Raw genomic sequence first — 26482 nt, forward strand, 5'->3', positions numbered from 1 at the left:
ACGGACCATCAGAACCACCCTCCCCAACCTGCAGGACATTTACACCAAGCAGTGCAGGCTGATGGCCATGAAGATCCTAAAACAGCCCAGCCACCCCGGACACTCTCTCTTCTCCCTGCTCCCATCAGGCCGGCGTTACCGCTGCCTGAGGGCTAAGACTGAAAGGTTGAAGAAGAGTTTTTACCCACAAGCCATCCGTCTGCTCAACTCTGAGCCCTAACTGGACTATTATTGCACTATGTAAATAATATAATATTCTATAGTTCCGTGTAAAAGTGTGTATAGTATATAGTGTATAGTGTGAATTACTTATTTTTATTTTTATTCTTCTTATTTATATGTGTGTGTATATATGGTTGCAGGCACAAAATACATTTCACTGTGCATTGTACTGTGTATAACTGTGCATGTGACAAATAAACACTATCTTATCTTATCTTATCTTATCTTATTTCATGAAAAATCTACTCGGATTTTAATTCTGATGTAATGCAAACAGCACAAAACGCTGGAAGAACCTAAGATTTAGAATTATTTCGATCTGTAACAAACGCAACCTGATAAACAAAAATGCTACCTCAAAGCATATTTTCAAATTATGGGACTTCAAAATAAATCTGAATCATATGAAATCCTGTTGAACCTGCCACTAACAGATCACTCTGCACTCCCACGGCAGCAGCAGTCCAGTACTGTGATGCAGACTGTTCTCAATGATAAACAAGGCTACGCTATTAAAGTCTGTTTTTACCAAACATCCGACTGTTTCCTCTTCAACGCCACTTCAGCTCCGGATCACCGCTTGTAGGTGAAAGGTCAGCGGGCTGTCACAGCGGCGAGTAAATTAACCTACCACGCCCCCTAACGTCACAAATGTCCCCCGGCTGTTATTGGCTGCTGGTTCAGTGGGAGCGCTGCAGAAAAGAAACAGAGAAAGGCAACACGTACAGCACGCTGCGCGTCCTGGAAGTGTGAGCGGAGCTGTTTCACTGAGCCAAGCCAAGGAAAACAGCAGGACTGCGGGTCAGGAGAAAGAAACGGCGGAGAGAAGGCTGGCTGCTCACACTCGGAGAGATAATCCTCCTGATTTATAAGCTGGAAGGACATTTGTATTTTTATTTTTGGTTTGTTTTGAGGGGTTTCTGACAGTGCTGCTGACAGCAGATATATCTTTCCTCATATAAATAAGATATCTGTATCGCACCACTTTGCACGAGAGTGAAGCTTGCAGCAGCATTTATAATAAAAATCTCTTGACAAAAAAAGTCGAGGAGAAGAAGAAATGGAGAAATCAGACGGCTGCTCTCCGGACAGAAACATCCTCTGTCTGTTTGATGTGGACGGCACTCTGACAGCGCCGAGAGAGGTGAGCTCGTTTCCGATCGATATTATTCTTATTGGTTATCACGAGCTTTCAAGACGGCTCTCTGCTCCTCTGCCCTCATCATTTGCTTCCGATGGGTTTTCGATGTAGAGAGAACATCTGTGGAGAACACGATGTCCTGATAACCTCCTGTGCACTTTCTCACAGTGTTTTCTTTCTTTTTTGCGCTCTTTGCGCCCCCTGTGCATATACCCGTGGTACGGGTCTGCGGGTGCATAAGGGTGTATGTCTACAATATTAATTTTGCTCCAGGTCATCTATTGCAACTGGCCAGTCACAGTACTGTGATGTCATAGCGTTGCTTTAAAAAAAAAAAAAAGCGCAGTTTGTCGGTGTAATGTGGGAGTGTAAAGCGACGTGGGCCACTTAAAGATGCTAAACTGATGATAAACTGCTGTCTTTTACCGCGGGAGAGTCCGGTTTCAGTCACATGTGAAGCCAAACGTGGATTTATTATTTTAGATTTCCTGGACTTGTTATTTTAAAGATTTTAACGTTTTTAACAGTTTTTGCTTCTTTTTTTTTTTGTTTGTGGTTTCCATTAAACACATCAGCTGTGCATCAGAAAGCCTTTCTATCACAAGGCACTGAAGGCAGACTTCGTCATTCAGCTGCAAAGCCTCTCAGTGCCATACACACGCTGCTGTGTAGTGTGTCCTGTAATGTATAGCTCAGTTGGATTATTGCAGGAAGATTAAAATAAGCATTTTTAAATGTTACCATTTATGTAAGATTTAATCGGGACTTTTGGTTTTTGAATCAAGAGCGTTGATTTATGTGTCTCTTTTGACTTTGAATGCTCAGGTTCAGCTAGGGTCGTGTGTGTGTGTGTGTGTGTGTGTGTGTGTGTGTGTGTGTGTGTGTGTGTGTGTGTGTGTGTGTGTGTGTGTGTGTGTGTGTGTGTGTAGCATGTCAGTGCCATATTGCATAATGTGGTCTCCTTTGAGTGCAGCTCAGACAATTTTCTTCCTTAAGTTGGGAAATTTAAAATCTTCTCCAAATAAATGATACCACATCTCTCTGAGCTTGTTGTTGATGGCTCTGTGTGTGTGTGTGTGCTGAGGAATGTGTATCATTAACCCACATTTTTTTCTTGTCTGAAGAAAATTGACCCACAGTTGGACGAGTTCTTCCAGACTCTGCGGAAGAAAGTGAAGATCGGCATCGTAGGAGGGTCGGACTACTCAAAGATTGCAGAGCAGCTTGGAGAGGGGGATGATGGTGAGTAGACCTCTTCCTGTCTCAGCCACAGACATTTGATAAGTTTTTATGTCATTCAGCCAGACCCGTCTCCCTACATGTCCTGACACAGGCTGCAGGGGGTGGAGCAGAGGAGGGTGGTTATTCCTGGAAATAATTTTGGCTTTAAGCTAAAAATTAAATTATAGTAAACATGTTTCTAATAACAAGACCTGCCATAAAATAATAATGGCACAAGTTGGTTCAAGCAGATCATCAGTCTGATCTTCATCTGTGTTGCAGTTCATGAGGGTTAGGAAACATCTCACAGTGACTAAGAGGTTAAGACATGCTAAGTTTGGTCACCCTGCACCATAATTACTATCTGATCCTTCATGGTTCTGTTTAGTTTATTTTATAAACTTGTGATTTCCCAAACCTGCTGCCAGAACATCCACTGTAAAACTGGGCATCACACCAGCAGCCTCCCAGATGAGTTAACACCTAGCAGCCATGCAGCCAGCGGCAGGCTGATAACCTGTCTGTCAGTAAATATGAGGTTACAGCTGGAATGCATTGTGTGTAGAGAGGGAGAGAGCGCTAGAGTTTCATTACCCTGCCAAGTGTGCCAAAGGTGAACCTTCACTTAGTTTGTGAAACATTCACAGGTAATGCTAACAATGCATATTTAAAATTTGATACACCTCTTATAAATAACAGTGCATTCAAAAAACACATTTGGAACACAGTTTGAAAGACATGTTATTGTAATTAGTTAACTGTGGCAAAACCTGGTAAAATAAAGGCATGTAAAAGTGAGGTAAAGTTATAAAGGCAGTTTTAACACAGGCACGGTTGCAGACCTTCCTTGATGGCCGTCGCTGGCTCAGAGTGAGTGAGTGGGAAAGTCACAAGGATTAAACTCATCTAGACAGTGTTACATATGCGTTAATCTGCTGTCTGGTAAATGTAGCAGGTATGTGTTCAGATTAGTGGAGGAGCTGCTGCAAATTTATTATGTAGGTTAAAGAGAAGTAGATGAGCACATTTAGGTACACTTGACCTGTCTCTTCTCTTGCAGTGATACACAAGTTTGATTATGTGTTTGCTGAGAATGGGACAGTGCAGTACAAAGATGGGAAACTCCTCTCAAAACAGGTGCGTGCACTTAGTGAGATACATGTTTTTATATCCCCGAGCAACAAAATAATAATTTAAAAAAGATTACAGGCAGAATTGTAATAAAATGAAGATTGCCACAAAAGCATAAGCAAAGTAATTTGGTCTCATAAACCATGTTGTAATCTTAGTTTCATAATTTCCCTTGGATATTTTGCTTGCTAACAAAGCGTACCTTAACCCCGGCAGGCCATTCAGAACCAGATTGGGGAGGAGCTGCTGCAGGACCTGATCAACTTCTGCCTCAGCTACATGGGCCTCATCAAGCTGCCAAAGAAAAGGTGAGACAGTGTGAAAATTAACACAAGAATTAGGCTACGAGTTATTTTAACCCAAGGCAGAAAGTCAAACAGTGATGTTTGACCTGAATTCCAGTTGTGCAGGAACAAACCTGGCACACTGACACAGGAGAAAGCAATCACACTGTTGATCTAAAAATGGATAAAAAAAATACTCTTTGATGTACTGGGTTGATAAAGTTTTCTTCATAAGTCAAATATTACGTCCTCACTATGCGTTCTTTCTGCTGCAGAGGTACGTTCATTGAGTTCAGGAACGGAATGATCAACATCTCTCCCATCGGTCGGAGCTGCACGCTAGAGGAACGAATTGAATTCTCTGAAATTGACAAGGTAACCATCTTTAGTAAAAGTACTTTCTTTGCAAGCAATTACTAATGCATTTATTTATGTGTATTTATCACTGTCCCTGGAGGCATTTTAGCAGCAGCAAAACATCTGCAGTGCAGCTGTGCTGCCACATACTTGCAAAAGTAAAAATAAAAAATTGCACCTGAACAAATCACAAGACTTTTTTGAACATTCTACCTTAAAGAGAAGAGACCAAAGTGGAGATGTTTGGCCATAATGCACAGCATCATGTTTGACGAAAACCAAACACCTCACACCAACTGTCAGCACGGTGGTGGAGGGCTGATGATTTGGACTTGTTTTGCAGCCACAGGACCTGGACACCTTGCAGTCACTGAATATTCCAGAGTCAAATGTGAGGCCATCTCTCTGACAGCTAAAGCTTGACCAAAATGGGTCATGCTGCAGCACAATGATCCCAAGCAGAGCAGCAAATCTACAACACAGTAGCAGAAAAAGGAAAAAAAAATCAAGTTGTTGCAATAACTCAAAATATAGACCTCAACCTGATTGATATGCTGTGGTGGGAACTTAAGAAAGCTGTGCAGAAACAAATGCTCACAAACCTCAATGAAGTGACCCAGCATTGTAAAGAAGAATGGACCGAAATTCTTCCACAACCAACGTGAGAGATATATTCATACAGAAAATGATTACTTCAAATTATTGCTTCTAGATGATTTTTTTTTTAATTATGTCCTGATATTCCAAACCTTAGAATCGACAGATGGTGCCTTTCTTTCTTTCCTCTCTCTCTCTCTCTCTCGCTCGCTCGCTCTCTGAGAGTTACAGCAACTGTGTCAAAGAATGTCAAACAATGCCGAGCTTTCAGGACCGCTTAATAGACTGTCCATTGATGGCCAGGCGACATGGAGGAAGTTGAAGGTTAACTCTTCAACTGCGTGTTTACACTCAAACAGCTGGATCCTCTGCTGAGTTCATAGAGAAAATGTGTGATCATGACACAGTTTTTGCTTTTTTTGCCACCAACAGTGTGCTATAATAAATATGCAAGACACGTTTGCATCATCACACTCACTGGTTTGTCTTCTCTCCACAGAGAGAAAAGATCAGGGAGAAATTTGTTGCCGCTCTGAAAGAGGAGTTTGCTGGGAAGGGACTACGGTTCACTAAAGGTGAATATATATAAATATATAAAGCTGCCTGTAAATCCTCATTCTAGATGAATGATACTAGGTATGTGACTTGTATGTAACCACCTCATGTGCATCAATTATTTCCTAGTTTAAACTGTGACTTCCAGCTGAATCTAAACAGCAAAACTATTTCAAGTGTCTTGCTTTTCGAGTAGTCAGACCAGTAAAACCATCTTTGTTTGTTTTTCATGTTCTCTCAAGATAAACAAAGCTGCTGATCAGCATTCAGTTTGTATCTTATCTCAGTTTACAAAAAGGCCCCTCTGTCTCCCACCTATGCTGTGTCTTGGACCTTGTGCTGGTAATCGGAGACTTTGGTTAGCTATTACATACACGCTGTTTCTTGTCCGGCTTTGTTAACGGCATCAGGGAAGATGAATCAGGTACTTGATGCTTGCTTGTGTGCTCTGTGAGGTGTGAGCTTCAGTTGATGGTGCGTGAAGGCTGTTCACACATGAGACAGCTGGGCTTGTTTTCCTTCACTAAACTTGCTTGTAAAGATCTGCGGCATGTAGCAGCAAAAGAAGAGATGAGCTCTTACTTCCCCTGATAAAAGAATAGGAAGATACCTCAGCACGTAGTTATACCCCCTGATGTCTAAAGCAGCTGTGTGTTTTTAATGACAACTAAGGAAACAAGTCAGTGGGTCCAGAGGATGTGCAGCAATGGCGATTTATTAGTTTGTTTTCCTCAGACTTTATCTTCTTCCGAATTGCTGCCCTCATTAACTGATATGGCTGATCTCTGCCATAGGTGTTATATAACTGAGTGACACTCTATCCAATCTGCGCTGAGAGTACAGAATGTAAGGGACACTCCGTAAGCAAACCTTTGGCATGAGGTAAACAACAGCCTATGCTGATTTCACTTAAATTATTCGTTTATGTGGTGCTCTATGTGTATTGAATCAGGTTAGATATGCACATCTATGCACTGTCAGCAGCTCTGCAGCAGTCTTCTGGGGGCAGTTGCTGGGGGGGTGAAGAATGCATGCGGGGCGATGGGTTGATTACAGATGTGGCTGAAAAACTGCCCTGTTTAAAGTCTGAGGTTGAAGGTGAGGACAGAGGCGTGTGGAGGGTGTGTGAGGGAAGAAGCCCTCTGATTGGTTGGATCCCTCTCAGCTTTTGTTGTTTTTTGTTTTGCTTTGGTTTTTTTTTTAGCTTTAAAGTCTTTAACTGAGAGACAAGATGACAAAAAAAAAAATTTAAGGTGGAATGGGGGAAGGGTGAAAGAGCTATGAAAGGGGTCCTGCTAAACGCCTGCAAGGGAAATTCTTCAGCCAAATTTCACAGTTTAAATGAGTTCATTCGAGTCAGCGCACGGCTACGACATAAATCAGACTGCAGCTATGATAATATCTCTGAGCCGCTCCCATGATCCCACACATTACATAGAAAACTCTTTAAATATAGAAAGTGCTTGGAGTTGTTTAGACAAAAATGAACACAAATGAATGTGTTTTGGTGACACATTCTTTCTGGTTCTCAGCTTTGTTTTGTCAACAAGAAGCAAGGAAGTTTACTTTTTTTAAGTTTAACTTTTTGAAGCTATCATTCAAGAATCACACAGTGTACAGTTAAAGTCAGTCAATATAATGACGGCCTTGTTTCTCGCCATGGTCTCCTCTTAGGTGGTCTCATCAGCTTTGACATTTTTCCAGAGGGCTGGGACAAGAGACTGTGTTTAGAGGTGCTTGAGAGGGAAGGCCTGGATGCCATCTACTTCTTTGGCAACGAGACCTCAGATGTAAGTTTATTGTGCGAGTGTACTGTCGTAAACTGAGCAGGAACACCACAACACTGTGACAATATGTGATCGTGAAATGGCTCATTAATGGGGTCAGTCACGCTTTTATTGTCGTATTTTCTAAAGCTGGATCTGTGCTTTTGCATATTGAAGACAGCAAAAACAATTCCCCCAAACCTTTGCCACACATCAGATGCACCAATTAAGAAATCTATAAACAGTAAATAAAAGACGAATGCAGCCATCATGTCGTCCTCTCTTGGTTTGTGCAGCACTGTTTAAAAAAAGCTCACGAGTGAGGGTGTGTGTGTGTGTGTGTGTGTTGTTTTGTTTTTGTTTGTTTGTCTAGATGAGTGTATGCTCTTTTTTTGCAGCTGGATTCTTCAAATGCACTTTTTGCCATACATTAATTTTGAAATGCTGTTATTACTTGGGAAAAGAGCAGTTTGAACTACATAATGCAAAATTCACACAAACATTTTTGCTGTAATTGACAGAAATAATGTGCAGAAGTATAACTTAGTTTTTGTCTATGCATATAAAGGAGCTCAGATATAGAGAGAAACAGCTGAGGTGCACTTCCGGAAAAAGCTGTAAAGACTCCTGTTAAATCATATCCGAAGTGTTCATTCAGGTCAAACTCAACTGTTTTGCAATCTCAGTCCAAAGGTCCCAGAATAAGTCAGCCTCCCCCAAATGAATGTTGATATTTCTGTTTTTATCTGTTTTTATGGTTTGTTTTGCTCACAAGAGAAGAATCAAAACAAGCCAAACCGGGCGGCACTAATCTGCTCTGTGTTAATGGTTTATCGTTTTTGTGATTCGCTCCGCAGGGAGGAAACGACTACGAAATTTTCAACGACCCACGGACCATCGGTTTCACAGTCTACTCTCCGGAGGACACGGCTCGGCTCTGTCGGGAGCTTTTCTTTGGCACTTTACCACATGAGTCCTGATGTCCCGAGCTGCCCCTTTTCTCTTCATGCACAAGACCCTCCGAACACGAGTCTGTGGGCGTCTGCCAGCAGCCCTGGCTTTTATAAACTGATGAAAGGTACCACTACTGATCCCTCCATATTTTTAATAATTTTATTCGATTTAAATGGACTGCAGCAGGGTGAATGGACCACATCGGCTCACCAAGTCACAGTTTTTAAAAAAGAAGGGACGTCGTCGAGGGAAGTGTTACATGTTGTCATGCATTAAAGTGTGGAGCACTGTGCCAGAAGATGTGTTTGACTGAGTCGTGTTACTGTGATGTGCAGCATGTTAACTTGGAGAGATTGTGATATTTGACGCAGTATAAAAATGTAACGTAATGTAATACTTGATGATTTGCACTAATCTTGGCATAATTTTATACCAATAATCGGTATTGTTGTTTTAACTCGGCCGACGGAGGTGAGCAAAGTGAGTGAATTAAACAGGTGATTCTGTGAGATCATTTTGAAAGTGAGATAGGAATGCCAGAGAAGATGAGGACTTTCCTTCATCTCGAGCTGAGGATAAAGAGGAATCATTCCAGATGTTTTTAATGTCTAAACTGCACATGTTTGATGTTTTACTTTGTGATCATAGGAATGTTTTAAGTTCACAAAGACGCTGAAACAGAAGGAAGCTCGCTGCTGTTTCTCAGTCTGCTTCTTAACGCTCTTAAAATTCCATTGAAGGGAGCGTTCTGTAGATTCTGACTCAGAGAATTTACTGTAATCAGTGAATTAAGCTACTGTCACTGTATAAACCTTTGTGACTCAGTATGGCAACTCACTCTTACAAGCTGTATTGTGGCCTTCATGGGATACACGGAACTACATGGACTGATCATTTTTCAGTTTAATGCTTTCATCAACAGCTGCTTAAAGTGCTCATTTCCACCTCCTTATATTTATTCCTGGACTTGCACAGTTTAAACTAGTCCTTATTTATCTTACACTGGGCCTTGCTGCAGCCCCTCAGTTCATCCTCTGTCTGAAACAAGTCATTTTAGCTCCTCTCCCTCTAAAGCCAACTTTCTTCTGATTGGCTGCTCGTCTTAAACCGAAGGTTTGAGAACAGCAGGAGAGAGCGGGTGTTAAGGATATCCATAGATGGAGCCAAGCTCCCGTGCAAGCATAATAGGTCCTCTTTAAACGGTTTCCAATCGTGTAAAACCTGTTAGCATGATTTTTCAGTCGCGTGTCATTGCTCTAAAAAGTACCGCCTACTTCATGGATCACTGTTGTGAATCTGTGGATTTTGTAAGTCATGTGGATCTGTTTCTGACTGTAAGCACTCCTTCAACCTGAAAGATTACAGGGATTGTGTAGACTGACATACACAGCTGAAATGAGCCTGTAACACTGATGATAATAACTGTAAGATTTGCCACATATGGATAAAAATGAAATGTTCTATTCATGGTGATATGTTTTGATATAATTTCATCATTTATAGCTGATAAAAGTGCCAGAACTAAAATGTATTTCCAGTAAACTTTTATTGAAAGTAAAAGTGTGCAGGAATCTCTTTTTTTTTCTCAGCTATTTTAAACATGAAGCACTTCACACTGCCCAAACACTTTGTCTGTACGCATGTCACGATTCCTTTCTTGGTGGCGCTCACTGCAGAGACAAAAAGTCCAACTCCACCTCTCTGCGGTTAGATTTGGGGCTGAAGCCAGAAACAAAGCCACACTGGGACAGTGGCTCTGCAGTAAACAACCTCCTGTTTTTCTTGGCCATTCAGCCTTTTACCTGCATTTCACCACACAGCCAGTAGAGGCTCTCTGACTTATTTAATGAAATCTGTCAGAGTGTCACTTTATCCATGCTTTGTCTTACAGCCCTAGTGCTTCCTTCCTCCTTCTTTGTGGTGAAGTGTTTTGAATGTTGTCTGCTGATCACTGTGTGTTAGGCCCCTGTTCCTGCACTTGAATATATCTGAAATGAAACTAAAAGCCAAACCTTAGAGATTTGTTACTCTCAGTGGTTAGTGATTCCACTAATGTGATTTTCTAACAGTACGTATTTCTTATACAGCCTAATGCTATAAAACAAGACTCTCCTCCACCATCAACCAGCAAAAAGAGGCATTTCCTCCACATGCTGTCTGACACAAGCTACTTAAGTTGCAGCACTTTTTTCAAAAGAGACACATTTTCCAACAATCAAGTGAATCATAAAATGCTTTAATGTTCTTTCAAGGCTCAGTAGAAGTGATTAGGATGACCACAACAGTGGCTCGTCTACAGAAAGACAAAAGTTCCCATTAATTAAGTAAAATTTGACATTGAAGAAAAAAAAAAATCCAGGCAGTGACACTGACAGAGAGACAAGATGGACAGAGACTCAGCGGAACACAAAAAATGATTTACAATACAATTTTTAACCTGAATAACAACAACAATATGACAATATGCACTATTGGCACCCAACTCTGCAACTCTGTAGTCTAGTGGTTGCAGCTTGTTCTCGTTCCCAATGTGTCTAATACTGCCGTTTTGGCAAAGCCACTGGTGTCTCCAAATCACGCAGGTGACCTTTTAGGTTTAGGCATTAGGTCTGCATTAGGCATCACATTTTTTCCCATCTTTGAAGATTTAGTTTGCCATGTTTGCTTTTGTTAGATGGCACAGCCCAAACCGCAGTCTAAACCAAGCAGATTTTTGTGCCTGAACATGACGAGTGAGTAAAAGTGAAACTAAAAAACGCCTGAAAGCTAAAATCAGGTCAAACCAAATAAAACTTAATTTCCATGCACGAAGCTCTCAAACAGTAAGCAAACCTCCGAGTTACAGCGCGCCCATCGCTTCAACCACCTAATGTGGACTTTAAAAAAACAACGATTAACTTGCAGCATACAAAGTTGCCACAGCCAGTGCGTGAGCACAGAGAACAGCAGTATTTGACACCCTGGGATGAGACCACATTGGCAGTTCACAATCACAGTGACTCAATAAATCACACACATATACATTTCTATTGAGTAGAAAAAAACATTTACACAAGTGTTTTTTTAAGTAATCCATGGCTCCAGATCCTTTGAAAACAGGATTTTTTTTTTTTTTTTTAAACAAACCAAAACAAATGTGTTGAGTACCGCGGCAGTTTTCAGATCGAAAGTTCAACTTTCTTAAGTGCAAGTTTTAACTGCATTATTTAAAACATAGAGCCTACACACACACACACACACACTTGAACAAATCAACAAATGAACACTTAAAGTAACCACAAACAGGACAACACAACAAAAGGTGAGTATTTTTAAAGGAAACATTTGCAATAGCCTGTATATTTCTCACGTTTTTGAAACGTTTGATTTAAGCCGATTTGTCTGCTGCAGTCTCCCATCATGACAGACTAAAGTTTACTCCAGCACTCACAATAACACGCAAACATTCCCTCTCAGGGGAACAAAAAGAAGGTCCTGTCAAAGGTAATCGATTAATATGAACTAGTTACTGTAAGATTTGTGTTTCTAGTTTTCACGGGTTTCTAATGATAAATCTTTTCAACTTTAATTCCCTTAATACCTTTTTAATATTTTAACATGTTGAATATGAAGTTCCTACTCATCTGTCCAAAGTTGGACAGATGAGTAGGTTGTGAGAAGCCATCTGACCCCAACATGTGACCCTGGAAACTTTGGTGAGCTCCTAGGAGGGGAAGTAAAACTGAATCGAGCCTGTTGTTCAACTTTCTCTCCTCAGTTTACGCTCAGCAGTTGTGTCCATTTTCAGATCAGCACCACAGTTTTTTCCAATTTTTCCATCCCTTACAGACCCGCCAGACCGCCATACTTTCAACGCTGAATCTCTCACTGATCGTTTTACAATCCCAAACCAAATTAATGACAGCAGTGGACAGTTTTGAACAGGATATATCGGCTCTGTGGGAAGGAAACTGTCAACACCAACGACAACTTAATTACTCACTCTTATTAACACTGGGCACTTTTCTGCGTAGGTAAAACATTAAAAAAAGAAAATGTGTCAGTCCCAGAGCACCTCTTTCAGTGCACATCCAGCCCAGTCCAGTGCAGCCCACCAGGCCCAGCGTGCTCTCCCTACGAGCTGATGATCTGCCCAGACCAGGTCTCGTGTTTTGTTCCTGGCTTAAGATGTGTGATCTTCACCTCCACCGCCTGCACCTTCAGGTTCTTGGGCGGGACCCGGCATACTTTGTACGTGACCTCATCTCCCTCGACTGGGACATACTCCCCCTCAATGCTGAAACATAGAAAAATCAGGGTGATGAAGCCAAATGACAGCGAGCTTTACTTTGTACTCTCAATGCGAGGTGAAGGGAACATACGGGAGGTACCAATCCACAGTCAAAAATCTACCTACTTAAAAATTACAACACTTTATTTCTTCACGCAGCTTCATGCATCGCGTACAGACGTGAGAGTGGTAAAACATCTCATCTCAACATTTCACTTCCCTCCAAAATGTCAGACTGCTCTTTTTTAAAGGAATTGTTCCCTTTCCACAATAAGGTCCAGACATCTATTCATAGAAAATTGGAAAATTCTGGGATGGTTGCAGGGTAACAGGATCATCCTGCATAATCTGTTTGCAGCAATTTCACACATTTGCTTTTGCTGAGTCTGTAGTAACATTTGCTGTACTGCGTGTCCTAAATAAACAGGCAGAAAAAAGTAGCACAGATAAGCTTCTCCAGGAGGCACAGAGTCCAAGGAGGAATATTAAAGGGAGAAAAAAGCTGCATTCAATTTGAAAATAAGTACAGAGATGTGTTATTCTGCTGTGTGCGCAGCGTTATTTCCACTCACTCTGAGATGTGAACAAAGATGTCTTCGCCACCATGGGAAGGTTGGATGAAACCGTGACCTTGTGACCTGGAGAAGTTCTTACACACTCCTTTAAAAACTGGACCTGAGTGAGCGCGCACAGTGCTGCAGACAGGAAGAGGAAAACAATGAAATCCATTGCATGAACTATAAAATTGTTTCTTTTAGTCTAAAAGCTGTTCTGATCCTCCAGTAGAGCAAACAAATATGGCAAAAGGCAATTTGGAACAACACTTATGTGATACAATTAGTGGTTCTCACCCTTTCAGTGTGACAAATGGGAGAAGTGGAACAACAGAGAGAAGCATTTAATAATGAGGTGAGAAAAGCAGATGATGTGTTGATGAAATCTACTCCTACACACTGCCTCACAATGTCAGAGCACAACGAGAGTAGAGATGAGAGCGCTAATCTGCTGACGCACAGGATGTTAGCAGTCATGCCACAATATGTCAGTCTGTCAGATTGCCGATAGAGAGCTCATCAAATATTTTGAGTACCAATTCTACCATTTAAAATTACTCTGTGGCAGATAGAAGTACTTTTATGTACAGCACCATGTAGTAATCTGTCTGACAGTGTGGGATCATTACTTAGATTAGATTACTGCTGCTGCTCCATCGAGTCAATGTGGAGCGCGTTATGCTTTATCAGTTCATTTGTGTTTTGCAGATAAAACTTCACCTGCAAAATGGATTCAGCAGTTTAATTCAAGTCAATTCAGTTCAAAAGCTGCAAAATCACAGCAACAGCTGCCTCAAGGTGCTTTATATTGTAAGATAAAGACCCTGCAAAGATACATAGAAAACCCCAACAATCAAATGACCCCCTGTGAGCAATAACTTGGCAGCAGTGGGAAGGAAAAACTCCTTTTTAGCAGGAAGAAACCTTCGGCAGAACCAAGCTCAGGGAGGGGCAACCATCTGCCCTGATCAGTTGGGGCACATGGCCTCTAAAAATCTGTTATTACACCTAAAAAGATTTTCCAAAATCTGTCAGATTTAGTCTTTGTATCATAAGCTTAAAACTAACTTTAGTAAATATTTTATAAGTCATTAAAACCACTCCAACTCCAGATTTTTATATGTGCCTGAGATGACCATGTTACAGATGTCTACAGCAGGGGAAAACTCTCTAGATCCTGATATTTTTGCTCCTGGGGAATAATTGCATAAATATTGAATTCCATATTTGAAACTTTGGTCATAACTAATGTCAACATCCACAGTTTTAACAGTATATACAGTATATGACAGAAAGTACAGGCAAAGCATAATAGTGCCCCTTTAATGCTTATAAGCATTATTCTCTGAAATGTAAATAAGGTATTGAAAAAGGCTGAGATGGAAACATTCAACTAAGATGCAAGTGCCTGAGAATTGCACTTAAATCAAATTTTCATCTCTCACTGCTGTGTAAATAAATTAATGATACCTACGCAGAGTAGGTGCGGGTGCGTTTGGTCGGCAGCGGGCTGGGAAGATCCCGCGGCAGAGGCTGCTCCTTTCCTTCCTCCCACACACGGCTCCTCTCGCTTAAGAAGGGGAAGGAGAGGGTGACAGAGCTGCTGGGGGAGCGCAGAGGGGTCCCAGAGGGAGACGTGAGGCTGGGGTCCGCCATGTCAGATGCGATGAAGAGGAGGAGGACTGGGGAGGACGATGCAGATTGAGCTGCTGACACCGCTGTCTGTCTTCTCGTGTATCTCTTAGTCCGTCTGCTCAGAGCGGCCCACCTCAATTTGGGAAACAGGACTGGGAAAAATTCAGGTCAGCACTGTCGCCTCAGGTCTGTCACGAGGACTTGCTGTGAGGAGAGACAGAGAGAGACCAGGAGATCAAGGAGCTGGCATGTTTTGGCCTGATGGCAGAGTGGAGCATACAGACACCAAAAAGCTTGAAGCCGGAAACCACAAACAATTCAAAGAACTTCAATATTTTTGTGGTCGTTACCTGTGTCTTTTTATATGTCAGATCTATGTCTTAAGATAAAAATGCAGCAAATTTACAGATGTTGCACTGACAAAGCCCACCCCTGCATCCTCGTAAAGCTTCATAGAGCTGGGAGACTTGCCACCGACAGATTAATAACAAGAGCAATGCAGTTCAGTGCCAACATTTCATGCCTTAGCGGAGGTCCTACAAAGGAGATCAATAGGAGGCAGTATATGATGACACAATTAGGGCTCATTTCTTCCTTTCAGGCTAATTAGAGCCACTAAAAACTTTATTTAACTGTTTCCATGGTTGGATAGTATATGTGCTCAGCCTGGGATGTAAATATTTTATGTAGAGTACTGATTTTTTTTTTCACCTTCACCCTTTGCAACTTTCACTTCTGTTCAGATCACAGTTACCTGAATTTGACTTCCAGTCCTGCATGATTATACACAATGTATCCCAATCTATGCACTATCAGGTGATTTCACTGCTTTAAAACCATTAACAGAGTCCTGAACTCAAACCCCACAGGCTACGGTGTTTGCACATATAGGCTATGCAGGCCATAGCGTGTGTGTGTGTGTGTGTGTGTGTGTATTTTTCTTTACGCCCACTCATCTGATGATGCAGGCACGCTACGTGACGTCAAAACAGCTGCAGAACTCCGCGGAGAGTGGCGCGTCTGTGACGTCAGCGGCCCGTTCCCAAATGAACAATCTGATATCCTGTAATCCCAGAGGACTAAGAACATAATAGAAGGCCTACTTATGCCCTTATCCCAGCACCTGAAAAGGTATCTGCAGTTTTAAAAAAGGCATGTCTGAACATGACTGTTTTTAAGGTTTTATTACGAGGAGAGGACAGACATGAGTGGAGTGACAGGTTACTATTTTCTACCCACGCAGCAGCAGGAAAACATCTGGATGATGAAAATCAAATCAAGCAAAAAATAATTTAGATGAAAAGGCCAGACTGATTGTCTGAACTCTGTTTCCGGAGTCTTGTCCTCGGAGGAAATACACAATCACACACTTCAGAACCTGATAAAATGCCATTTCCTTTGTTTTCGTTTTTCACAACAAAAAGAAACAATTCCCGGAGTCACACCTCCAAGTCTGCGATTTCTGCGAAGTGCGTAAAAAAGCGGAAAATGCACTCAGTGCAATAAGAATATAAGTTGGGACAAAAGCAGGGCGAAAAGTCCACGAACCTCAGAGAAACGATGGAAGGCGACCAATCCTCCACGCAATCAAGAACGAACACATCAAACCCGTCCAGCTCTTACTGTCACTCAGGCGTGCAAAGAATACATTATGTCCCGATCCAAGCACAAAGACACACTGACACACACTCCCCTTCCTGCACATGCATATATTCACCGAAATGATACTTACTGCACCGGGCGCGGTAACAGGCTGAGGACGATCCGGGAATGCGAGCGTGTTTTAAGTCGGTGCGTATTATATAACGAGTAATTAAATAAATAAGTAAGCTAAATCCGCGCAGATCGACGGAAAAACCCTGATGTGACTGCGGGAGGGGGCTGGCGAGTCTGCGCAGCTGGCGGAGATTCCGATGCCGTGATGTGACTCCGTTTGTGTGGGAGAGGAAATGACTTCCCTCATTCCCTGACCTCCATGCCAGACTAGGTATTGACTAGGTGTTGATTTTTATGGTGCATGTCATACACACGGTATGCAGCTACTCTACTAATGAAGGCTTTGCATTTACAGATATAACATTGATGACAGCCTTCAGGAGTTGCAATTCATGGATGAGCTTATGTGCACGTTATTTATGACCCTGCAGTAAAGCTGGTTATTTAAATCAATTCTTATACTGAAGCTTTAAGCAGTATTTCTGCTGTTCCCCTTCCAGTGCAGACTGTGCTTGTTTCACAACATCAACTGACCATGCAGTTGTCACATGAAACAGCCCACTGTATCTCTGATTGCACAATAAACACATTTGTATGTGTGTGTGTTACAGACTGACATTAAGTGTGCAGAGGGCAGATCTGACTGTGTCCTTCACTGCCCATTAAACTGTAGGATTTAAAGCCTGCTCGCTAATCCGTTCTGATATACTTGCTATAATCACACAGAATGCCAAATTCACAGAGCACCACCGCTCACTCTCATAACGCCTTTTTATTGTGAAACAGAAAAAAAAAAAACAAGGTTGATGAATAAAATGAGGACATGTGCACCAGAACCTGGAGGTGGAGTTGGTGTCAAATAAAAAGAACATCTTTTTCAACACGACAAACTGGTGACATGTGTTTGCAGTTTCTGCGGCTTGATGTGAATGCATCTCATCAGTTTGTAAAAACGGTAAAAATTGAGCTAGACACCTCAGTCACACCTGTCTGATTAAATACATTTAATATTAAATTATATGGATAAATAAAGATGGTACATGTATACAGACAGGATCTTGGTTCAGCATTTGCTCTATAATTCTTCCAACCTGCATGTAACACAATAACAATCTGTTCTGAAACCTGTCAAATGTGGGCTGGTTCTCAACAGGCACCAAGGAAAAACTGGTTCTGCACCGACACAGACACCATGCTGGAGGAAAACAGGCACTTGTGTCATGACTTCTGTATCAAACAGTAGGGTTCAGTGTCTTTTGCCGAGGGTCCCTCATGTCTCAGATCAGTTATGATGGTTGATCTGTCCATATGCAGCAAATGCTCAGCGCTAACTGTTCCACCATGACAGCAGCCCCAGCCCCGGCTCACAGATGGTGCCCTGAAACAAAAGTGGAAAGGCTCAGGATGCTAGATTTTCAGTGGAGTTCAAGCCACTGCATACCCATAAGGCTGTCTGGCACTTTTGTTGCTGGAAAACTCACACAAACTGAACAGCAGAATAAAAGACCGGTCACGCCATCAATTTCTTGGCATAGCGGACACAAAGAAAATCAATGCTGAGCTTCACATAAAGCTCAAAGAACTGAAAGAGCTACTTGTTAGTAGAAACACTGATTTTAATGATACCAGTGTCATTATCTGTTCTGCTTATGGCTCTGATTTTTTTTATAGATTCCAGATCAATTCATTCAGTTTTAAGCATCAACTCAGCTGCTAAATGATCTCGGGAGCTGGTGGCACCAATCCTCTGGGACTGGCTGCAAACTGGACACGTTTGAAGCTGTGGTGGAGAGGACGTTGCTGAATAAACTGTCCTGACCACCCTCTGCACCACTTACTGGCACCTTCTCTAACAGACTGAGTCAGCTCTGCTGCCACAAGGACAGATACAGGAAATCATTATTATTATTCCATTATCATTTCAACTGCTGTAGCAAAAGAATTTTCCAATTATGGGATGAACACAGTATTTCTTATCTTATTATTGTGATGGAACAGACCAGCTTCCATTCCTATGGATCACAACACCTCATTTTTTTTTTTATGTATGAGCAAAGTAGAGACACAAAAACAAATAGAACCTGAAAGACAGATTTTCATCACATCATTTTTTAACATGCGCACACACACACTTTAATAGTGATTCATTTTTAAACAAGCATGTAATAATATTTGTCCAATGTCAGTACTGCATCTCCCTCTTCCTTATTGTCCATAATGTGCCGATACAGACATACACTATATTGCCAAAAACGTTCACTCATCTGCCTTTAGATGCATAGGAACTTGAGTGACATCCCATTCTTAATCCATAGGGTTTAATGATTTCGGCCCACCCTTTGCAGCTATAACAGCTTCAACTGTTCTGGGAAGGCTTTCCAGAAGGTTTAGGAGTGTTATGGGAATTTTTGATCATTCTTCCAGAAGTTCATTTGTGAGGTCAGACACTGATGTTGGATGAGAAGGTCTGGCTCACAGTCTCCACTCTAATTCATCTCAAAGGTGTTCTATCAGGTTGAGGTCAGGACTCTGTGAAGGCCAGTCAAGTTCTTCCACACCAAACTCACTCATCTATGTCTTTAAGGTCCTCACTTTGTGCACTGGTGTGCAGTCATGTTGGAACAGGAAGGGGCCATCCCCAAACTGTTCCCACAGAGTTGGGAGCATGAAATTGTCCAAAGTGTCGTGGTATGCTGAAGCATTAAGAGTTCCTTTCACTGTAACTAAGGGGCTGAGCCCAACTCCTGAAAAACACCCCCACACCATAATCCCCCCTCCACCAAACTTTACACTTGGCACAATGCAGCCAGACAAGTACCATTACCCTGGCAACCACCAAACCCAGACTCATCCACCAAATTGAGAGACAGAGAAATGTGATTCATCACTCCAGAGAACACATCTCCACTGCTCTAGAGTCCAGTGGCAGCGTGCTTTACACCACTGCATCTGATGCTTTGCATTGCACTTGGCTTGGATGCAGTTGCTCAGCCATAGAAATCCATTCCATGAAGCTCTCTACACACTGTTCCTGAGCTAATCTGAAGGCCACATGAAATTTAGAGGTCTGTATTAATTGACTCTGCAGAAAGTTAGTGACCTCTGTGCACTATGAACCTCAGCATCCACTGACCCCACTGTGATTTTACATGGCCTACCACTTTGTGGCTGAGTTGCTGTGATTCCAAATCACTTCCATTTTGTTATAATCCCACTAACAGCTGACTGTGGAATATTTAGTAGTGAGGAAATTTCATGACTGGACTTGTTGTACAGTTAGCACTGTACAGTTGTACTTGGTTTATACACCTGTGGCCTTGGAAGTGATCAGAACACCTGAATTCAATGATTTGGATAGGTGAGTGAATACCTGTGGCAATAGTGTGAAGTTAATTTAAATGTCCTGTATCAGGCAAGATACTGAAGTTTATGCTCTTCCACTGCACTAGAGATGCTTGTCAGGAGTTCATGGGAGACATCGACTTTAACCAAGTGCGTCAGCTTACCGTCTGGTCAAAGCAGTCACTAGATGTCCGAGCTTGCAGGATAATTTATTTTTTATCAGAAATAATGGCATGACTACAACAAACAAGTTCTACTTCTGAAGCTGCTCCCTTCAGAAAAACTAGAAATCAAAACTACTGGTGCCTTTAAGGACTTTTTTCCTTAGCTTGTGACACTGAGCATTTTAGCATTTACAGATCATATTGCAAAAGTCCTGAGCACTTCAGGTACACAGTGCTATTTACGTCTTTCACTATCAGTGGTCAACTAGAGCAATGAAAACCATGATTTAAAAAACAGTCTCATGTACATTTAGAGACAGTTTGGTAAGAAAAACCTGACCATAAAGGAGAAGGCTTTTGCAAAATTACCACATAGTTACTGTTAGGTTTATAATTCACTGGACACAGTTTTTTGCAGTTTTACATCTGTACACCACCACAGTGTGAAGATCTGACTGAAGTGAAGACTTTCAGCTTTAATTCAAGGGTTTACCAAAAGTTTTGCAATAACTGTTTAGGAATTACAGACATTTTTATAGTCTCCCATTTTCAGAGGCTTATAATTAAATGGACAAACTAACATAAGGAGTGTTTTTAATACTTGGATGAAAATCCTTTGCGGGTAATGACTGCCTGAAATCTAGGACCCATAGACATCACCAGATGCTGTTTCCTCCTTTGAGATGCTCTGCCACGCCTTACTGCAGTCTTCGGCTGCTGCTTGTCTGTGTTTCTCAGGTGACTCTTTTGGCTTTTACTTTCCCTCTTCCTGTCATTCCGGTAAAAGTTCATCTTGTTCTCATTTGTGCAAAGATTTTTTTTTTCCCAGACCTGTGCACACTCTTTTAGATGTTTTCTTTCAAAGTCTAATCTGACCTTCCTGTTCTTGAGTGTAACCAGTGGTTTGCACCTTCTTGTAATCTCTCTGTAATTCTATTCATGAAGGCGTCTCTAGATTGTAGACTTTGGCACTCCTGCAGAGTGCTCTTGATTTGGTTTGATGTTGTGAAGCTGGTTTTCTTAACCATGGAAATAATTCTATAATAATGCACTCTGTCCTCTGGTGTCTTTCAGGTCTTTTAGTGTTGCTGAGCTGGCCAGTGCAAGGTCTAGTTTGGTTTTTCAGCCCAATGATGTTCTCCTTCACTGGCACTTACATCTCCTAGCATTACAATATAAAGCTATAACAGTCAAAAATACTTGTCCATGAAACTGCTTGTCAGACAACTGTCCAATTCCCTTCTAAAAATACTGTCAGCTGCCAGCACTACCCCTCAGCCTCCTATAGTCTTTAGGTGGCACAAAGCTCCTGGAAGTAAGTTCACATGATTACCAGGTCTCAGCAGATCTTAATGGGGTGCTTTAGTGACGTTACTCACCAAATCAAACTCAAAAGCAAATGGCTAAGTCAGAACCAGGAGTAAGAAATGCTAAAATCATAAAAAATATAAACCATGATGTATATGATCAGTCTACGTGCAATAACTGACACCACAGTGCTTTGTGGACTTCAAATGATGAAGCAGTGATTGTTATGTTGCTGGTTTTTTTTTTTCATATCTTTGGGTGTTCAGGATTTTAAGTATACTGTTGATTGTAACTGACATGTTTATTAGTGCATGCAAGAACATAAAAATATGTCCTTCCAACCCCATGAGAAAATGAGTAATGTTATTTTGCTAGGCCTAAAAAAAAGCTTCACATCCGGTGACCCTGCCGGGTGAGTTTCAGCCCCCTCTGTCATCCTTTTTTTTATTGGCATAATCACTTAAAAACCCAGATTTTACGTGTCCCAGCAGCCAAACATACTTATAAGTGTTATTATTATTATTATTATAAATCAAAATTGAAACAATAATCTTTTAACATCAATTTGTGCTCTGGCCTGAAAATCCACACAGTTACAGCAATCTGACAGCAGAAGGATGATTTATCATTTTGAAAACTCACTAAATGCAAACTGGGAAAAAGCTTTGAATGTCATTTTGTTAAAAGACCTGAACAGTGGTGCTGGTATAGCTACACATTATACTGCGCCACTGAAAAACTGCAAATAAAAAAAAATGCATGAATTGTATCAAAGTTGCCAAATTCCAAAGTGTCAGAGATGATCCGTAGATGCAGCTGAGCTATCAGGACGAGAAGTCTGTATGATATCCTTCCTGAGTAAATGCACACTGGACACCTGGCCGAATGGGGACTGTGTATAAAAATGGCTGTAATTCATAAATAGGTAATGCAACACTTTTTTAAAACCCCTCAAATTAAACTTGAATACCTGCACTTCAGTCACATCTTGACTGTTCGATTTAAATTCCACCGTGGTGGTATACAGAGGCCAAACTACAAGAAAAAAAATGTGTCTTATCCAACTAATTATGGACCTAATAGAGTAGAGTTTGGTGAAACAGAAAATTTAAACTACAGCTCCACTAAGAAGAGAATGCATAACACTTAACATGTCTGAATGCACTCAGGATTCTTACTTTAATCAGAAACAGTTTAATGGTGTTTATTTAGGAGGATCTCCTGGTGATGTGAAAGTGTATTTCCTTACAATCAGCGTGTATGGTGCCTCTTTCTTCTCCCCACTGTCTTCTTTTGGCGGTGCGGTCGACTGTCCCGGTTGTGCCGCTGTATCAGAGGCTGCAGCAGCCGGGCCTGTTGGCGACGTGTCCACAAAGACTTCATCTGTCACCCTAAAACGGATCTCCTCTCCTTGGTCCATGTAGAGGTCATGGGCACCCTCATCTGTCTCATACTCCCAAAGCCAAACCTGCTCTGCTTCGTCACTGAAGCTTCAGCTAAGGAAGGCTTTAAACTAGAGTCACACACACTCTTCATCAATACAATTCCAATAATAGAGATCTTAATGACACTTAGTGTCAGTTACAGTTAGTTATAGGTCAGGATACAATTTTGCAGGCTGCTGAAGAGACTCTGGTGGAATGAGAATGTCGTCAAAGAAGCCCATCGTCACTGTGAAGCAGAGACGTTACAGTGTTTACAAAGGTGCCCTTATACTGTCTGCTGCAGGTGAAAGCAGGCACACTTTCCACGATCACCTTTAAATACCTCGTAGAAAATATTTTCAAAACAACTGTCTTAATCATAGACTATATATAAACAACTGGCATCTAAAAAATGAAGCCAGCTGCCTTAAAGCTGCTTTCTTTTTAATGGCCAGCAGGGGGCGAATTCTCTGGTTGCAAAATGAAGCCTGATTGAATAGAAGTCGGTGAGGAAATGACTCTACTGTTGACTTGTTTTAACACCTCAGGAAACAATTCCCTAATAAATTTAGAGTCTCACTCGCTAGTTTTGAGTCTTCACTGATAGAGCATGGTTATCATTTTGTAAAATATGGCCCCATTTAGAGTAGAATAGGCAATAAAGCTGGGTATGCTTTATGTGGCTACTTTGTACAATATTTATATTTTTTTCAAGCACAAATTTCCAACATGTTGATTTGCAGCTTTCACTCCATTACTGGAAGGAAAAGAAATTCAATACTTGTTAAACAAAACATCTAAAGATGTCACCTTGGTCTCTGGAAAACCGTGGTGGTCTTTTTTTTTTTAAATCCAATATCAATCTTATCTTTAGTGTTTTCCTCTCAGGGTGTTGTGAATAAATGTCCAGACACGCATGTTAAGATCGGATGCTGCAGGTGTCAGAAATTACCGTAAACTCCCTCCTGACTGCAGTACTTGATCTTGCCGATGAGGATCTCATCGAGGAAAGGGTGAAAAACGACGTACCTGAAATGAACTGACACAGAGACCACAGGAGGTCAGGAGCAGGAGTCACCACTCAACAAAAACACATTTTGCAGCCAATCCTGGCCTTCTCTGTGTGCTAACAGGAGAGAAAAATAGGTTTTCTTTGATGTCTGTGGTATTATATACACAGTAGGCCTGTGAAGGTGTTTTATCAATGGATGCAAAACAGCAGGAACACTTTCTGGCCGTTTTCTAGTCACGAGAAAAAGACTGACTTCAGTCAATTTAGTCAGTGTCCTAAACTTAAACTAGAAAACAGCAGTTAGGTTGTGGTTTCACTATTTATGCAGTAAATTACACTTAACTGCAACTATACATCCTCAGATATAACAAGACTGTCTCAGCTATGTGATCATCATCATCATCCCACCTTTGGTGTGTGAGGCTCCATCTCCTGGGAATATATAGGAGTCCTCCAGTTTTGTGATGTCATACAAGCAGATGCAGAGGCCCACGTTGTAGACTACCTGAGGTAAGCACAGCACGACACACACATCAGTGCTTTAATAACATCAAGATTATTATGGGCTGGCTAATAAATGTAAATAAATGTGTTCTCATTTAACATTACAAGCCTCCTGTACTCTGGGTTATCAAACTTACAAACAAGTACAAGGAAAAAAAAAAGCTTTTTAACCCGTTTACTGTAAATCGAAACTCTACCGTATGCCTAATATAGATACAGGAACAAAACATATTTAAGAAATAATGTAAAAATTCTTTGTGTGTGATTACTTTGTAGGTGTCCTGACCTGAAATGTGGCAGCTTACCCCACTGTGGGGTCATTATGAATATAAACTACTAAAGGGATGAACATTTTCCAAAAGAATCTCACTCATGTTGTGTTTTAATGAGCATCAACATGCCGTCTGCTGCACCATAGAAATGTCCCATAAAGGTGGCCTTTTTGTAGTGATCTGCACCAATTTCATCCGCAGCGGGGACAAGTGGGACCAAACCCCACTGCATCCACTCGGTGCAGAGGTCGGCGTTTCTTTTGTTACCATCTGCATATCTTAATAAATAAGAACGTGATGTTTTGTGTTGTGAAAACTGATCCTAAGTCAGCTGGAAGTGTCTCCATCACCTTGTTGGCCAGTTTCTTGTTGAGCTCCTCGGACACGGCCTCGTTGAGTTGTCTGTGGAAATTCCACGGCGGGATGCGGACAGTGTCCACCATCTCGACCAGAACGAACATGGTGGACGCCAGACACTCGGGAGCTACCCACTCATCCACATGCACACACCGAAATTTACATGAGCGCAAAAACGGATACAGAAACTCCATGTGATTTATTTACCGCAACGTTTTACGGCATGTCGTAATTCTTAAAACGAACAGCCCTCGTTTGAGCCTCCCCGTGCCCCTATAACATTTATTTCTAACTATAACGCTGGTTATGCCTCTCATACACCCTCTATTGGAATTACAATCATATAGTGGCTTGTAGTGACTTTTAGGATAGCCATTTTCTTTACTGAGGAGTTGATGCCAAGACCTGTCAGGATATGCCACAAACTCTATTATCGGTATTACGGTACGGGCATATGACGCTGCTATTGCAGCAAAAGCATTTGTGTGCACTTATTTTAATCCGCATGTATCTACTGCGATGTGTGTGTGTGTGTGTGTGTGTGTGTGTGTGTGTGTGTGTGTGTGTGTGTGTGTGTGTGTGTGTATTCAGATCCTTGTAGGTGTACTGGCTCTAAAATGTTCTTGCACTTTTACACGAAGTTTTATGGTAGTGCTCCTCCTCCTTTTCAACGGACCAAAAACCTAAAAATTTTATTTTATATATATGTCACAGTTACCTAAAGCAGTATCACAAGAAGATTTATTATATTGTGCATTTTAAGATTTTGTGTGTGTGTGTGTGTGTGTGTGTGTGTGTGTGTGTGTGTGTGTGTGTGTGCGCCCTCCTTGATAGTTGACATGAAATTCTGAATCGCTCTTCTGGCTCACCCACCCTACATGTCTGCAAACACTTCTCACAAACCGCTGTAATATTCCACAGAAAATAAAGGATACTTTTGCTCATATTTAACTATGCAATTCTGATCAAAAATCCATCAAATTTATTCCTTATTGCAGCATTCCTTTCTCTCATTGAAGATCAAATGTATTTTGCTCATTTCAGTCATAATTAGTAATGCAAGTTTACCAGTGTGATATGTTCCATGTTTCATAATATAGTATACAGAGGTCAGTTGAACAAAAAGATACAAACATGTACTTTTGTTCATGTTTCTACTATCAGATGATTTTGTAAGACTCTAAAGAACAGCAGAAAGGTAAAAAGCTGTGAAAAATACTTATTTTTTCCATATTTGTCACACTTTCATACTTTAGATCATCAAACACGTTTAATATTAGACAAAGATAACCCCAATGTTTTTATATTATCCAAACCTGCCTGTCCCTATGTTAAACTCCAGTGAACCACGGTGAGAGCCATGGTAAACTGGGAACAATGGTGAATTTTCCCAGGATTGGTCAGCCTACAAAATTACTCCCAAAGTGCTTCAATGACTCCTCCAGGAGGTCACAAAAGAACCCAGAACAACATCTAAAGCACTGCAACCCTCACTTGTCTCAGTTAAGGTCAGAGTTCACGATTCAACAATTTAAAAAAAAAATTTATTTTAAAAAATGGGAAAAGCGTCCATGAGAGAGCTCCAAGGCAAAAACACTGCTGACCAAAAAGAACAAAGTTTTGCTTTTGAGATTTTTAAATCATCATTTGAAAACTGCAACTTTATCCTTTCATTTCTCAGGAATCTTGCAGCGCT

General features: G+C 41.3%; 3 protein-coding genes across 5 annotated transcripts; 1 reads left to right on the forward strand and 2 right to left on the reverse strand.

The window, feature by feature from the left end:
- The first annotated feature begins 936 nt into the window (after positions 1–936).
- pmm1 (phosphomannomutase 1) lies at positions 937–9760 on the forward strand. 2 transcript variants are annotated; one of them, XM_030736810.1, is made up of 8 exons: positions 937–1366; positions 2488–2605; positions 3645–3721; positions 3932–4023; positions 4275–4374; positions 5453–5528; positions 7183–7298; positions 8132–9760. In XM_030736810.1, exons 1-8 carry the CDS (start codon positions 1283–1285, stop codon positions 8252–8254), a joined length of 786 nt encoding a protein of 261 aa, XP_030592670.1. In that variant the 5' UTR covers positions 937–1282; the 3' UTR covers positions 8255–9760. The 2 variants fall into 2 exon arrangements, with proteins under 2 accessions (XP_030592670.1, XP_030592671.1); XM_030736811.1 differs by lacking the exon at positions 7183–7298.
- Positions 9761–10443: 683 nt separating this feature from the next.
- On the reverse strand, positions 10444–16594 carry csdc2b (cold shock domain containing C2, RNA binding b). Of its 2 annotated transcripts, none has more exons than XM_030736206.1 (4): positions 16420–16594; positions 14527–14891; positions 13071–13193; positions 10444–12504 (listed from the first exon to the last, which is right to left on the reverse strand). In XM_030736206.1, the coding sequence occupies exons 2-4, from the start codon at positions 14706–14708 to the stop codon at positions 12342–12344; spliced, it is 468 nt and encodes a 155-aa protein (XP_030592066.1). In that variant the 5' UTR covers positions 14709–14891; positions 16420–16594; the 3' UTR covers positions 10444–12341. The 2 variants fall into 2 exon arrangements, with proteins under 2 accessions (XP_030592066.1, XP_030592067.1); XM_030736207.1 differs by lacking the exon at positions 16420–16594 and adding an exon at positions 16236–16373.
- A 571-nt stretch (positions 16595–17165) lies between these two features.
- Positions 17166–24986, reverse strand: polr3h (polymerase (RNA) III (DNA directed) polypeptide H). The gene is made up of 6 exons (XM_030736247.1): positions 24780–24986; positions 24062–24158; positions 23594–23680; positions 22825–22888; positions 22467–22701; positions 17166–17781 (listed from the first exon to the last, which is right to left on the reverse strand). The coding sequence occupies exons 1-6, from the start codon at positions 24978–24980 to the stop codon at positions 17731–17733; spliced, it is 735 nt and encodes a 244-aa protein (XP_030592107.1). The 5' UTR covers positions 24981–24986; the 3' UTR covers positions 17166–17730.
- Between the last annotated feature and the right edge of the window lie 1496 nt (positions 24987–26482).

The sequence above is a fragment of the Archocentrus centrarchus genome, chromosome 8, assembly GCF_007364275.1.
Source record: "Archocentrus centrarchus isolate MPI-CPG fArcCen1 chromosome 8, fArcCen1, whole genome shotgun sequence".
NCBI lineage: Eukaryota > Metazoa > Chordata > Actinopteri > Cichliformes > Cichlidae > Archocentrus > Archocentrus centrarchus.